The following is a 12,682-nucleotide window of genomic DNA, read 5'->3' on the forward strand; positions in this document are numbered from 1 at the left end:
AAGTTTCAAAGTAAGAGGGCGCTCAGTGCACACTCATCAGATGAGACAGGGTGAGCAGCTCTCTAGAGCTTCAAATGCCACTGGGAGTAAGTTATTCAGGACTGCCCAGGAGGAGGAATTTTCAAAGCATCTGCATAAGTATGTCCTCCTCCCCTTACTCCACAAATGGAGTGGCACACGTGCACTGCTCATTTCTGTCTTGCTAATTATTACTATAATGAGTTAAATTCGATTTGCATTTTGTCAATTGGCTTACATTTGTTTCTCATTTAAACTGAAGGTCCCCTGCCCTGAGAGGGTCCAATTTCAGGCCAGAGGTGGGAGGAAGGGCTGTGGCATTTAGCCTGGGATCTGGGTACTCCACTCTTAGGGACCAAAGCACTGGGTCCCTAACTCCACAAATGGAGTGGCACACATGCACTGCCCATTTTCTAGAAAAAACACCCAGAAGCAGAGGTCAAAGATATAAAGGGAGGAAAGCAAATATTTTCCCTTTTCTATACTACCCCCTCTGTCATTCAATTTGCTTGTTTCCTTGAAGGTCCAGGCTAGAGGAACTCAGCCCTAAATACCCATCACATCCACCTGGGAAACACCACCACACTCACCTGGGAAGCACCATCACACTCTCCTGGGAAGGTTTGTAGAAACACAGAGGGCTGCGCCTGACCCCACTGATTGACTGCACTGGTTGGATGGTTTGGGGTTGGTGACTTTCTAAGTTCCTGGTTCTAATATGTGGCCAAGACTGAAAACACCAGACAAGACAGAGCAGAAGAAGGGGAAGAATCCCCTGGGAATCGAGGATACCTTGCTGAAGCCCCATTAACCAAACCTTTCACCTCTGTAGCATCTGAGCATACAAACTCTTTAAGAACAGGTTCAACTGATTCCCCCACCCATAAGTGCTAACTGTTGTTGCTGTGATTGGCATGGCTCATCACCACCTCTACCTCCTTCTCTTCCTTTGGCCAACCTGGACTTTACACTGCTGCCTGGTTCTCTAGCAGAGCACCCAAGAGTGCCACAGAGCAACGCAGCACCCCAGACCAAGTGACCCCAAGCTAAAGAGAGACATGCTAACTAATCTCTCCACTGGCTGACAGAAGAGCTAGTAGGCTCCTTATATCTCTCATTGACCGGACAGGGGCCTTCTTCTGTAGTGTCCGTCCTTTTAGACTCAAGGGACCTAAATACCCTGGACTCAGAGAGAAGTGAAATGCCTGCAGTCTCCCACCCCAGCCAACCAGATCCATTTGTGTAAGATGGTGGAAAGAGCATGGGACTGCTGGACCCAGGCCCTTAGACTCTCCCTCAATGGGTGTCTGACACAAGGCGGGGCTGGAGCGGGCAGGTGTGTGCATTTAGGAAAATTTCCCTGGGTGATTCTAGTACTAACCCTCTCCTCCCAGAACCACTGGGCTAGATGCAATGTCAGTGCCCCTTTCCCTATGACACTGTGCAGTCCCAGAAATCTCCGTCCTCTCAGGTTCAGGTCAAAGCTAATTGAGGCAGCCTGGTGTACTAGAAGGGAGCCTGGTGGGTTTAAGTACCAAATCCTGCTCTCACTTCCTGGTCTCAGTGTCCTCCTGTAGACAGTGGAGCCTCATCAGTGAAACAATGCCTGCTGAGCCTCTAAGCATGATGCCTGGCTCCTCAGAAACGGTTCCACAATGTTATGATAATTCTCAAGTTCTCTGTCTACAGAGAATAGCTTGTTGGCGTCCTTGTAGCTAAATCTGGGGAGAAACCGGAGATTGGAGATTCTCCTGCCTCAGGGGCTTCCATGCAGGCTGGTCAAGAGTGCAGGCCTTCCGGATATTTTTTTGACCTCACCTTGGAACTTGAGGCTGGAGAATCAACAGGCCTTCAAATAAAAAACCCAACTTAGGGAATTCTGGGAGAGCTGGCGGGTGGCATTCCTAAGCGTCCCAGGCCCTGGCTGACTTTGGGCAAGCTGCCTCCTGCCTCTCTCCCAAACGAGGGACCTCAGTGTAGGCTGCAGCTCTGTCTTCCCCATTCACGGTATCAGAGCTGAGCTCGTCGCCATACACCCAAACCAGCAACTCCCCGTGCAGTCCCAGAAAACAGCGTGGCTGCTCTCCCAGCATGGAAGCCAGAGACCTGCCGTCCTCCCTCTCCCTCCTCCCCCGGCTCTCCCTCCTCCCTCTGCTCTCCCGCCTCCCCAGCCTTCTCACACCCCTGCACCTGAGACCTGCCTCAGGGTCTCTCCGACTGAAGAGACACCCCCTGACCCCCACTTTTTCCCCCACTGCCGTCCAACCCCTGGATCTTAGGTTAAGTGTGGGGCCACAGGGGCAGTTTCCCCTGATCCTCTCAGACCGGGTGAGCTCCTCCGTGACGCCTTCCCATAGACGTGTCTGCACGTCTCCACGACGACCTTCGGCCTCCTTAAGGTCCTTTTTCCACCCCGAGCCCCACGTACGTCCCCTTCCTCCCAGCACCGCCACCTAGGACTGCATCCAGGATACCCACGGTCCCCGAGGCCGAGCAGACGGAAAGCATTTCCGCTTCTGGTTCAAGAAGGACCAGCGCAGCCACGTGCCCAGTGCCTCTCGCATTTATTGGAAGCTGCTCACTCAGCGATCTACAAAGGAGCTTACAGCGGGGTGACATTTAGGACTCCTCTGGTCTAATCCTGGGATTATTAGCAGGGGGCAGGGAGAGGGGGCAGGTGGGGTACCCCGTGCGGGACCCTGGAGCCGGTGGGCAGGAGAAGGGGTGGCTACTAAAGATGCTTGCTTCAGTTTGGCAGGGAGCTGCGCTGTGGGTTGGAGGCTCTCTTTGCCCCGGGTGAGTGGATGTGAATGAGTGTGTGTGTGTGTGTGTGTGTGTGTGTGTGTGTGTGCGCGCGTGTGCGTGCGCGCGCGCGGCAGCGAGGAGCGCTGAGCAGTTGCCATCAGGTTTTCTTTTCCTTTATCCTTTCCTTCACTTTTTGGGGCTCAAACTGGATCATTCGAAGAATTTCCTTATTGGCCAGGGCCCCCTCAATGAACTCTTGCTCTGTAAGTTTATCTGTGGAAGGGAAAAAATAGAGAGAACGGCCAGTATCGGCTATTTCAGGCTGCAAGCAGGCTGGCAGCTGGCTAGGACTCCCAGGACAAATCTACCTATTATTAAATGTTGAATACTCACTGCCCATGAGGACACTGTCCTCTCCTCTGCCCCCACCGCAGATACCCAGCTTCCCCCCACAGGACCATTGGACCTCGCTATGAGCCAGCAGTGAAAGGGTGCATGTCTGGCCCTGAGGAGAGCCTCAGGCTGCCAGTCTGGGGTTGTGTTTTCCTGGGATGGGCAGGTGCTACTGCTTTGCTGGTTATTAAAGTTTAAAACTATTATGCCAGGTCTCAAGCCTCCAGTTCTCAGGGACCGAGAAGAGCAAACCGACTCAGATGTCAGGCCCACAGTCTCAGTTGAGAAGCGGGGAATGACATTCATCCAAGGAGGAGGAAGTGAGAGGTGAGGGGTCCCAGAGGATGCAAGGACACCCATGCTACGAAGCCCTGGGATTCGGAGCTGACAGCCCCTCCGTGATTCCTTCCTGTGCACCCCCACCACCCCCATCCACCTCCCATCTGGGATCCGGGGGGCCTTGTCCCCATCCAGGCTCTCTTTGCCAGGTGTCTTTACCAGGGGCTTCAACCCACATAAGCAGATGTCACCGAGCCCTTTCTCCTTGCCTGAAGCCACTATACTCAGTCTCAGGTGGTTGCCGGGGAAGGGGGTGCTGGGGGGGAGGGGCGTGTCAGATAAAGTCCCTGACCCCAGGAAATGCTTGGTCTCTTGGTGAAGACAGTCACACATAGAAATAACTCCAGAATGAGACAGAAGCTGCCCTAGGCTTATGGTTGCGGAAGCACATACTAGGTGCTCAATAAAGCTCCCCTGAACCGAATTGGATTTCCACTGGCTCATGGGCTGGGCCTTTTGAGCATCCTTAATCCTGCCTGGGCTGGGATCCTGCACAGGTCTGGGTGGGGCTTTAAAATCCAAGCTGCCCCATTGGCTTCACCCAGGGCTGGAAACTCCTACCTTCAGAGCCACAATCTGGTGAGGGAGTGTCTCCAAAGGACTACATGGAAGCACACACACACATCACCTGGTCAGAATAATCCGCCAGCCCTTTAACACGGCCCCTTCCTGTGACATTCCCCTGGGTCAGTTTTCAGATTAGCAAGTAGCAGGAAAGCAGCAATCCACAGGTATGTGTCCATAGCGGCGAAAGAGGAGGGGTGAAGTGCCACATGGAGGGCACTTAATCCTTGCAGAGGGGGGCAAAGGAGGATGAGAATAGGGGGCTCAAAGGGGAGGTGCTCAACAGGACAGCATTAGGGTGAGGAGAATGAGGCATCTACTATGCAAAATTTTAAGAAGGAACCCACATGGCACAGGGCTGGAAACTGGGCACTTTGCTTGCCTCACCCTAGTGTTCACACTAGGGCTCATGACCTTCTCACTTCTCTGATTTATCCTTTGACTGCACGTAAGCAGGGACAGGGCCATCCCTCCCTGCCCTTGTTTCACATCTTGCTCAGGACTTTCCTCTGGAATCCTTTCAAAGGAGCCAACATTGACCCCTCAGATGTGTCTTAGTTGAACCATGCAGCTTTTATCACTGAAGCTCTTCAGATTTAAAAAATCTCAATTGCTGGCTTCTCTTTAAAAATAATAGATCATGTGGCTCCATAGTGCCACATGGCAAACATCAGCTGAAAGCCAGCAGGGTGGATATTCACCTTGGCAGAGCCCCCCCAACACTTAGTAGGGTTACTATCCACCTCATTCATTTTCATCATTCCAGCCTCTCTGGCCATTTGGGTTTCAACCCCTGCCTGACACCAACCCCTCTATCATGGCCTTCCCATGTCAGCCGTGAGCGCTGCTGACCAACAGCCCCACTGCAGAGTTCTGGAATCCATCACTGCTTTCATAGTAAGACCACAAGTTCCAAGGGCTTCCTAAGCCAGTGACTGAGCAGGATGGGGCTAATGAGACAGGCCCAGTCTTGCAAGAAGGGGGCTCAATTTTGCCATAACTTTCTTAGAATTGCACTGCAGTCTAAGGCATCTCTTACCCAACCTTCCTTCCCTCCTTGTCTCCTTCACAGGAGTCAGACCTGCACTGTGGCCCGATAGCTCTTTCTAGCCTCCTCCGGATCCTTCCCGTATAGGCATTTCCCCCTATAAATCTTTCGCACATCTCATCCTGTCTTAGGGGTGCTTCTCGGTGGACCCCAAATAACTTCCCAAAGTAAAGCCATGTAAATTTAGATTTCACTTACTTGGGACTTGATGCTGCTAATTCAGACCTAGGCCAAGCTGAAGTTTGTCCTGTCCTGACTGTGCAGAAAGCATTTTTAGAAATACTGAAGCTCCATTTGAAGAGAAAGCAGTTTGCAATCCTTCTAAACTTGCCATTTGCAGTCAAACTGCTAATGAGCTTACTACCTTTACTTTTTTTTTTTTTTTTTTTACTATTTGCCTTTACTTTTTACTATTACTATTCCTTGAATGTAGGCTAAATCTATAGTAATAACAAAAGCTGTTTTCCTTCTAAAGCACTCTATAATTTGAAGCTTTCCTCCTTGACCCGGGAGTCCTAAGCAGTGAACGAGTTTTATAAGGGAATGTGGCACCAGCACCATTTCACTGCTTTAGCTTTAGCATGGTGGCAGGACTGTCCACCCCTGCTGACCCTCCCGGTCACCAACCACCCTGCAGGACCCTTTCAGACAGCCCTGGAGATGCATGACAAGATGAGGCATCCTCACTCTTGCCTTTGTAACTCTTACTCAGAAGGAAAACACTCATTGGGGTCTCTAAGGAAAGAGCTCACGGCTATAAGAAAAAAGGCTGGGAAGGAAAAGGAATTCACCATCATCTTTTTTCCCAAAGAATTCCCAGATCTTCTCAGCTCGCTTTTCTGGTGTGTTTTCATCATCTGGAAGATGCTTCATGTCCTCAGGATTGATCATTTTGAAAATAGCCTGGACACAGTCGAGAGGGAGAAAATTGTTAGAAGTCACAGCAGGAGCTCTCAACCCTAGGGGGAGCCCACGCTGGGGCTTTGGGTCATAGCTTCCCTCTCCCAGTGCTGAACAGCCTTGGAGATCAGGCAGGCGTCCTCCAAGGCAGTGGTTAAAATGAGGCTTCCCGGATCCCAGACTGAGCTACTGAATCAGAATCCCTGGGGTTCAGGCCTGGGCATCTGCATTTTCATGGGAGCCTCCTAATGGACAAGGGACATGGGGAAGGAGAAGCTTTCACTTCTCATTTTGGACCTTTTTGTACTGTTTGCATTTTCTGACCATGTAGGCATAGTTTTCATTTTTTAAAAAATAAAATGAATATAGGAAATAAGAAGCTTCCCGTTGATAATCCCATGGCAGCCCTCAGGCTAGAGTTTGGGAATCATCCCTCAAAATCCTACTGCCCAGAGGGTTTAGGATATCAGATGGATTCTTCTGTATCCACATGGAGACCAGCAGGATTGGCATAAGGTAATGACGGTGAAGATTTATGGAGCTCTTAAAATGGTCAGTCTCCTAAGCACATTGAACTTCAAAACAACCTCAGGAGGTTGGTATTTTGGTCCCGTTTTACAGGTGAAGAAAATGAGGCAACCAATTTGTTGAAAGCCACCCAGCTAGGAGTAGAAGAGCAGAGATTCTAATCCCAGGCGGCTGAGTTCTGGCATCTGGACCCTTGTATCATGCCCCAGCCCGCTCACCTTCTTATTTCTGAAATGCCTTGGAAAGCACTCCAGGCGAGGCTGGAGAAAGCAGGAGGGGAAGGGTCAACGAGAACTTTCCAAAGTGTCTTCCCAGGGCTCAGGAAGCCCCTAATTTATCCTTCTTCTCAGGGAAGGACCCAGGGAAAGGTTAGCTTAGGCTCAAGGATCCTTCTCACCTCCCTCTGCTCTCACCTTTGACACTCTAACAAAGAATCCAGATGTATGATCTGGGGAAAGTCAGAAAGGGCCTCTGGACCTGGAAGGTCGGGTGAAAGGCATCAGGTGGTCTCAATGTTCCCTTCTGGCTCCAGATTTCTAGGGTTCCATCAGCTCAGGAACACCAGGGCTGGCCGGCCCAGAGTGGACTCTCACAGCACTGGCCCCTCTGACCTGTCATAACCTCTACCCACAGTCTCAGGGCAGGTAGGGGGTGGGCAGGTGTGTCAAATGGGAGTGGGAAGGATACTACTGGCTGTTCAGAGCCTTCTGCCTCCCTTGGATTCACCTGGGAGCACAGTCGGACAGGAGTAGAAATCATCGAATCCTTGCACTTGGCCCAGAGAGGTTATGTCACTTCCCCAAAGCCACACAGCTAGGTGGCGGAAAGCCAGGGCTAGATCTTGAGACTCCTGACTCCCAGGCCAGTGCTTCATCCATGACCTTTGACTTGAGTCCTGCTGATCTTAGGGGACTTGCTGTCCAGGCTGTGTCCAGATGACTAGGGGGCTCACATACAACTTGCCCCTAACGAGAGGCCCAAGCCAGACACTGAAGCTGGGTCCTCTAAAAGCAAACTTCGTTCTGTCCTCTCTTATTTATGGCTTCTCCTAATAAGGATAGGAGAATTGTGCAAATGAAATCTTAACTACAAATGCACCCAAAATTATATAAAATATAAAAAACATTCTCTCTCCTGATAGGAATGGAATCAGAAAAACAGCCAAGTGCCGTGGGAGGATGGAGATTAAAAAAAAGAACAAATAAAAAGATAATAGATGAGGGGAAATATAGCTGATATAATGGGAAAAAAATCCAAACAGCCTCTCATCCAAAAATACAGGAATAGTTAAATAATGTTTTGGTATTTTCACAAGATGGAATCCTAAGCAGCTATTAAATGATTTTGAAGAATATTTAGTGATACGGAAATCAGCATTTGTTTTCAAATTTCACTTATTATTTACATAATAAAGGAAAACTATTTTAAAGGCCCCTAAAATGTTAACAACACATGATATGGCACCAGGACAATCTGGACAGAGAGGGGAATACATACTGGAGTACGTGGAGGCAGGGAATATCAGCCCAGTAGGAGCAGTGGGATCCAGAGGTTAAATCTAGGACACGTGGCAGATGAGAAAGCTCAGAGGGTGGAGTGGGGGGGGGGGGGCTGCCCAATGGCTGGAAGGAAATCCACACTGGAACCCGATTCACGGCCCCCAACTTTGGCCTCCTTCTACTGTGTATTTGAAGTATGTTATGTGTTTAAAATTAATCGTGGCAGAGTTTAAATGTGTACCTTTGAAAAATTTGGAAGACATTTTAAGGAAGGGAGGAGTGGGAGAAAAGAAGGAAGGAGAGGCGAAAAGGAAGGATGAGGGAGGGAGGGAGGGAAGGAAGGAAGGAAGGAAAGGAAGGAAAGGAAAGAAAGGAAGAAACAAAAGGCGATGGGCATTACCCAGAGTCTTATTTGGGAAGAACACCAAGTTTTGGAGAATTGCCTGCCCCTCTCTTAGCAAGTGTGTTGGAGACCCTTCCTCCGCCTACTCATCCCCCCCATCCCTCCAGCCCCCGTATCCCCCACCCTCAGCCCCCTCCCCCCCGCCCCCCAGGCCGCCCCCGCTCCCCACCCCAGCAGCGCAGAGCCCTGAGCCCAGCGGGGCCGGCGCGAGGCGGAGACTGACCAGGACGATCTCCAGCACCTCGTTCTTGCTGATGGCCCCGTTGCCGTCGACGTCGTAGAGCGAGAAGGCCCACTCCAGCTTCCTCTGGGCCTCGCCCGCCGTGGTCATGTGCAGGGCCACCACGTACTCCTTGAAGTCCAGCGTGCCGTCGCTGTTGGCATCGAAGCTGCGGAACACGTGCTGCGCGTAGGCCTTGGGGTCGGCGTCGGGGAAGAACTTGGCGTAGATGCTGGCGAACTGCTGCAGGCTGATGCGGCCGCTCGGGCAGTCCTTCAGGAAGGCCTGGTACCAGGCGCACAGCTCCTCCTCCGTGAACGCCGTGCTCAGCTGCAGCTCCGCCAGGATCTCCTTGGACAGCACCCCGCTCTTACTGTTGCCCATGGGTGAGGGGAGGTGGACGCCTGCCAGCCGGTGTCCGCCGGTGGGTGTGTGGGTGCGTGGGTGGGACGCGCGCTCGCCCGGCTGCCAGGGCTGGGCTGCGGCTCTGAGACGGGAGACAAAAGACGCTGGGGGATTAGGAGGATTTGTGGCCAGTTCTCCCGGTCCTTGGTGGGGGAGGAGTGGCTCAGGAGCTTGACAAGGTCAGGGGGGCCGGGCTCCCAGCACCCTGCTGAGGTTGAAAGAGCTGAGAGCAGGCAGAGAAATTCACCTGGGCCCTTGGGAGGATAGGATGGGACATCTGAACCTTCGGAGCAGAAACCCTGGGTCCAGGCCTCCCCACGAGCCCTCCCCCACGCTGCCTGCACCCCCACGTTGGTCTGGCTCTCTAGGAGTGATGGTCTCTGCTGGAATTCTGCATGAACCCAGCCTCTCAGGGGCAGGGGTGACATCTCAGGTTAGGCCAAATAATGGGGTGGCTAGGAGCTCCGGTTCTGGAGCCAGCCTGAGTTCAAATCCCAGCTTTGCCTCTGATCAACTAACTGTGCCATGCCAGGCATGTTTCTTAACCTCTCTGGGCCTGGAATGCTCTTCTGTTACCTCTTCATGCTTTTGCTGAAATGTCACCTTCTCAGCAAGATCCACACTGACCTCTTAATTTACAATAGTACACACCTCCTCTCCCCCATACATCAACACGCCCCAAACTGTGTATCCTGTGAGGGTGCGCTCAAGCCTTCCGATTTATTATTCATTTACTGTCTGTCCGTCACCAGAATGGAAGCTCCACGAAGGCAGGGATTTTGTCTATTTTGTCCCCAGCTGTATCTCCATTGCTGGAATAGTGCCTGCCAGGTTTGGAAATATTTCTTGAATGGATGGGCATAATCATGGTGCCTGCCTTGCTGTGACTGCCTCACTGATGTGAGTTAATATGTTTGAAACACCCAGCCTAGAGCCTGGTACATAGTATCTGCTACACATGTTACATTGTTTTTGTATTCATCTGTAATAGGGCCCAGCAGTTAGAGTGAGTGAATGCTGTAGGCGGGTTGGGGAGACAATAGGGAGTGGTGAGGCCTGTGTTCCACGGGGAAGAGGCTGCCCATTTGAATGTGGTCCTATGGGATTGTTGGCCGAGCATTGCTGGTTTTTTCAATTATTCAAGAGCAATCCAGAAATCAGACTTTTATATGTACTCTCCGAATTCTTAAACTTTGGCCAGTAATTCAAAACTTCAGAAACACTGTGTGGGCCAATCACTGTAGGTCTGTGGCTCCATTTCAGCTTGCAGGCTGTCAGTTTGCAGCTGAGCATGGTGCCTGGTGCCCGTAGCAATACTCTATGCGGGCTGAGCGAGTGGGTCCATAAAATTGAGCAGGCTGGGCTGGGGAACCTTGAGTGTAAGACTCAGGAGGAACCCTAAAATGTACATTATGTACCCAAATGCTCATCACCCAAAGGAAAGGCCAGCTATGCCTGAGGCTTAGCCAAGGATGCTAGTTGGCACTGGGTAGGGCGGGGGATGCACCTGGCACCCCAGAAGTGTCATCTTAGATGGGAGAGATGCCTCCTCTTTGTTCATAGGCCGAAACTATGAAGACCGAACCTCACAATCTTCAGGCAGTGAAGTTGGGGTTTGTACCCTATTTCTTAACAGGTTAGTGGCAGGGGAAAGTAGGTCCCCACTGCTGGGTAAAAACAACCCCCACCCTGCTCTAAGCCCACCAGATGTGGCCCAGGAAGGCCTGAGAAGTTTAGGCACTGACACGCTGACCTCTCCCTCCCACCCATTAATATCTTAATGTTGTGTGTGTGTGTGTGTGTGTGTACAGATTTACCAACTTTTCCCATCAGTCTGTAAGAGAACATTATTTCTTTATAGGGGCCCTTTCTCTTCTTGTAGACTCTTCGAAAGGCATTTGTTCTCAAGAGCAGTTAGAAAGGACAGTCGCCAAACTTGAAGACAGACTAAACCCAGGCTGTGGATTGGCATCGTGTTCACGGCTGGAGCTTCCCTGCAGCCCTGAGCAGTCCCTGGGGATGGAGGGTCAGGGAGGCAGAGCCTCTGCCTTTTGCCTCTGAACCACTAGTGGGGTGGAGAGGCTACTAGAAGTGCCTCAGTGTCTCACGAAGCCTGCACATGAGGTGAGGCCGAAGCTCGCGGGGATGAGACGGAGGCTCCGATGTGGCACAGAGCCAGCCCTTGGGCACACAGCTGCCCCGGGGGACACCCAGATGTGCCAGGCTCCAAGTTCATGGCTCCTTCCACTTATCCTCCAGCTCCATTCTCGAGGTGGGAAGAGTCTCTGTTTCTGCAGGTGAGCACTGGGGTAGCTGTGACCCTGGAGGTGGCAGTGGGCAGGGAGAGATGGCCCTGGTCTGCCTGGGCTTATGCAGAAGGCAGCAGAGCCCCTATCTCCCCTGACCTCTCCCAGGACAAGGAGGAAAGAGCTGGAACCAGCTAGGACGCTGCCTGCACCATCCAGATTCTCCAGCCTGCCGTGCCCAGGAGGGGCTCAGCCACGCCAGGCGCCTGGGGCAGCTGTGTTGATGCTTCTGCGAGTCGGGGGGTGGGGTGAGGTGGGGATGGGGGTCACGACCTGGAGGTTTGTTTGAAAACCTGCATAAACATCTTCCGTCAGAGGGAGAGTTTATGCTCCTTAGACAAACAAGTTGTTTGGGATGATCTAGCGTGAATGGATTTGTTAAGTCTGAGCTGGGGCGGTGAACCCTCCCCGAGCCCCAGGGACCACTGAATACCGTGGTGGATGGGTGAGGCCCCAGGTCCCCGGTCAGGGGCATCGCCCCCACCCCACCCCACCCCCAGCTTCTCTTTGTCTGAAAGCAGCAGCCGTCCCTGTCGCCACCAGCGGGACCCCCCACCCCCCATCGCTTCTCTGCCTCACCCTGCTACAAGCTGAAGGACAAGAGCCTGGTGCTGGGGCCCTGAGCAGGTGGGGTGGGGTGCAGAGGATGCATGGGGGTGGCAGGGGGGAGATGGCGCTGGTCAGGAAGCCATCCCCCTCGCCCCACCCCCGGATCCCCATCCCCACCAGCCTGTTGGTCAAGCGCAGATGTGCTCAGGGGCGCAGGCCTGGATCTTGGACATCGGCCCCAGCGCCCCCCTGTCACTCCCCACCCCTACCTGGCGAGAAGTCATCTTGGTGTCACGTCACGGAACCCCCCAGAACCTCATCACTGTGTTCCCAGACTTGTGTGGGTCCGGGCTCTGCCCCTGGCTTTCCTGCACTCCCCTCCTAACAGGTCTCCCAGCTTTGGCCTTCACCCTGTAGCCAATAGTGGGCCCCTAAAAGCAGAGGCGGAGCAGGCACTCTTCAGCTCAGGACCCCACGGGGGAGCCCCAGTTCCCCCAAAGCCCTTCGATGGCCCACAGCGCTGCGCGGTATCTGCCCCTTCCCTGCCGTTTTCTCTCTGATGGCATCGGCCGCGTCTCTAATCCTCTGCTTCAGCCACGCTGGCCTCCTTGATGTTCCTCAAAGAAGCGGGCATCCTCCGGTGTGGGGCTTCCTGAACACTCTCGTTCCACCTCCCTAACCGGGCTCACCCCCAGGGCTTCTCCCGAAGTCCCCTCCCCAGGAGGTACCTCCCAGCAAAGCCTCCTGACAAAGCCACCTTCCCAG

General features: G+C 52.7%; 1 protein-coding gene across 1 annotated transcript; it reads right to left on the bottom strand.

Moving 5' to 3' along the window:
- Nucleotides 1-2,880: 2,880 nt before the first annotated feature.
- Nucleotides 2,881-9,137, bottom strand: RCVRN (recoverin). The gene is made up of 3 exons (XM_077163129.1): nt 8,661-9,137; nt 5,899-6,010; nt 2,881-3,036 (listed from the first exon to the last, which is right to left on the bottom strand). The coding sequence occupies exons 1-3, from the start codon at nt 9,039-9,041 to the stop codon at nt 2,921-2,923; spliced, it is 609 nt and encodes a 202-aa protein (XP_077019244.1). The 5' UTR covers nt 9,042-9,137; the 3' UTR covers nt 2,881-2,920.
- Nucleotides 9,138-12,682: the final 3,545 nt, after the last annotated feature.

Source organism: Tamandua tetradactyla, chromosome 6 (assembly GCF_023851605.1).
Source record: "Tamandua tetradactyla isolate mTamTet1 chromosome 6, mTamTet1.pri, whole genome shotgun sequence".
Taxonomy (NCBI): Eukaryota; Metazoa; Chordata; class Mammalia; order Pilosa; family Myrmecophagidae; genus Tamandua; species Tamandua tetradactyla.

Bases quoted from the DNA above. Each gene is read 5' to 3' on its own strand.
- RCVRN (XM_077163129.1), bottom strand. From the start codon at position 9,041: ATGGGCAACAGTAAGAGCGGGGTGCTGTCCAAGGAGATCCTGGCGGAG. The intron at 6,011-8,660 runs GTCAGTCTCCGC...GACTGTGTCCAG, and splicing joins AGGTGCTGGAGATCGTCCTG to GCTATTTTCAAAATGATCAA. The intron at 3,037-5,898 runs GTGAATTCCTTT...TCCCTTCCACAG, and splicing joins CTTTGGGAAAAAAGATGATG to ATAAACTTACAGAGCAAGAG.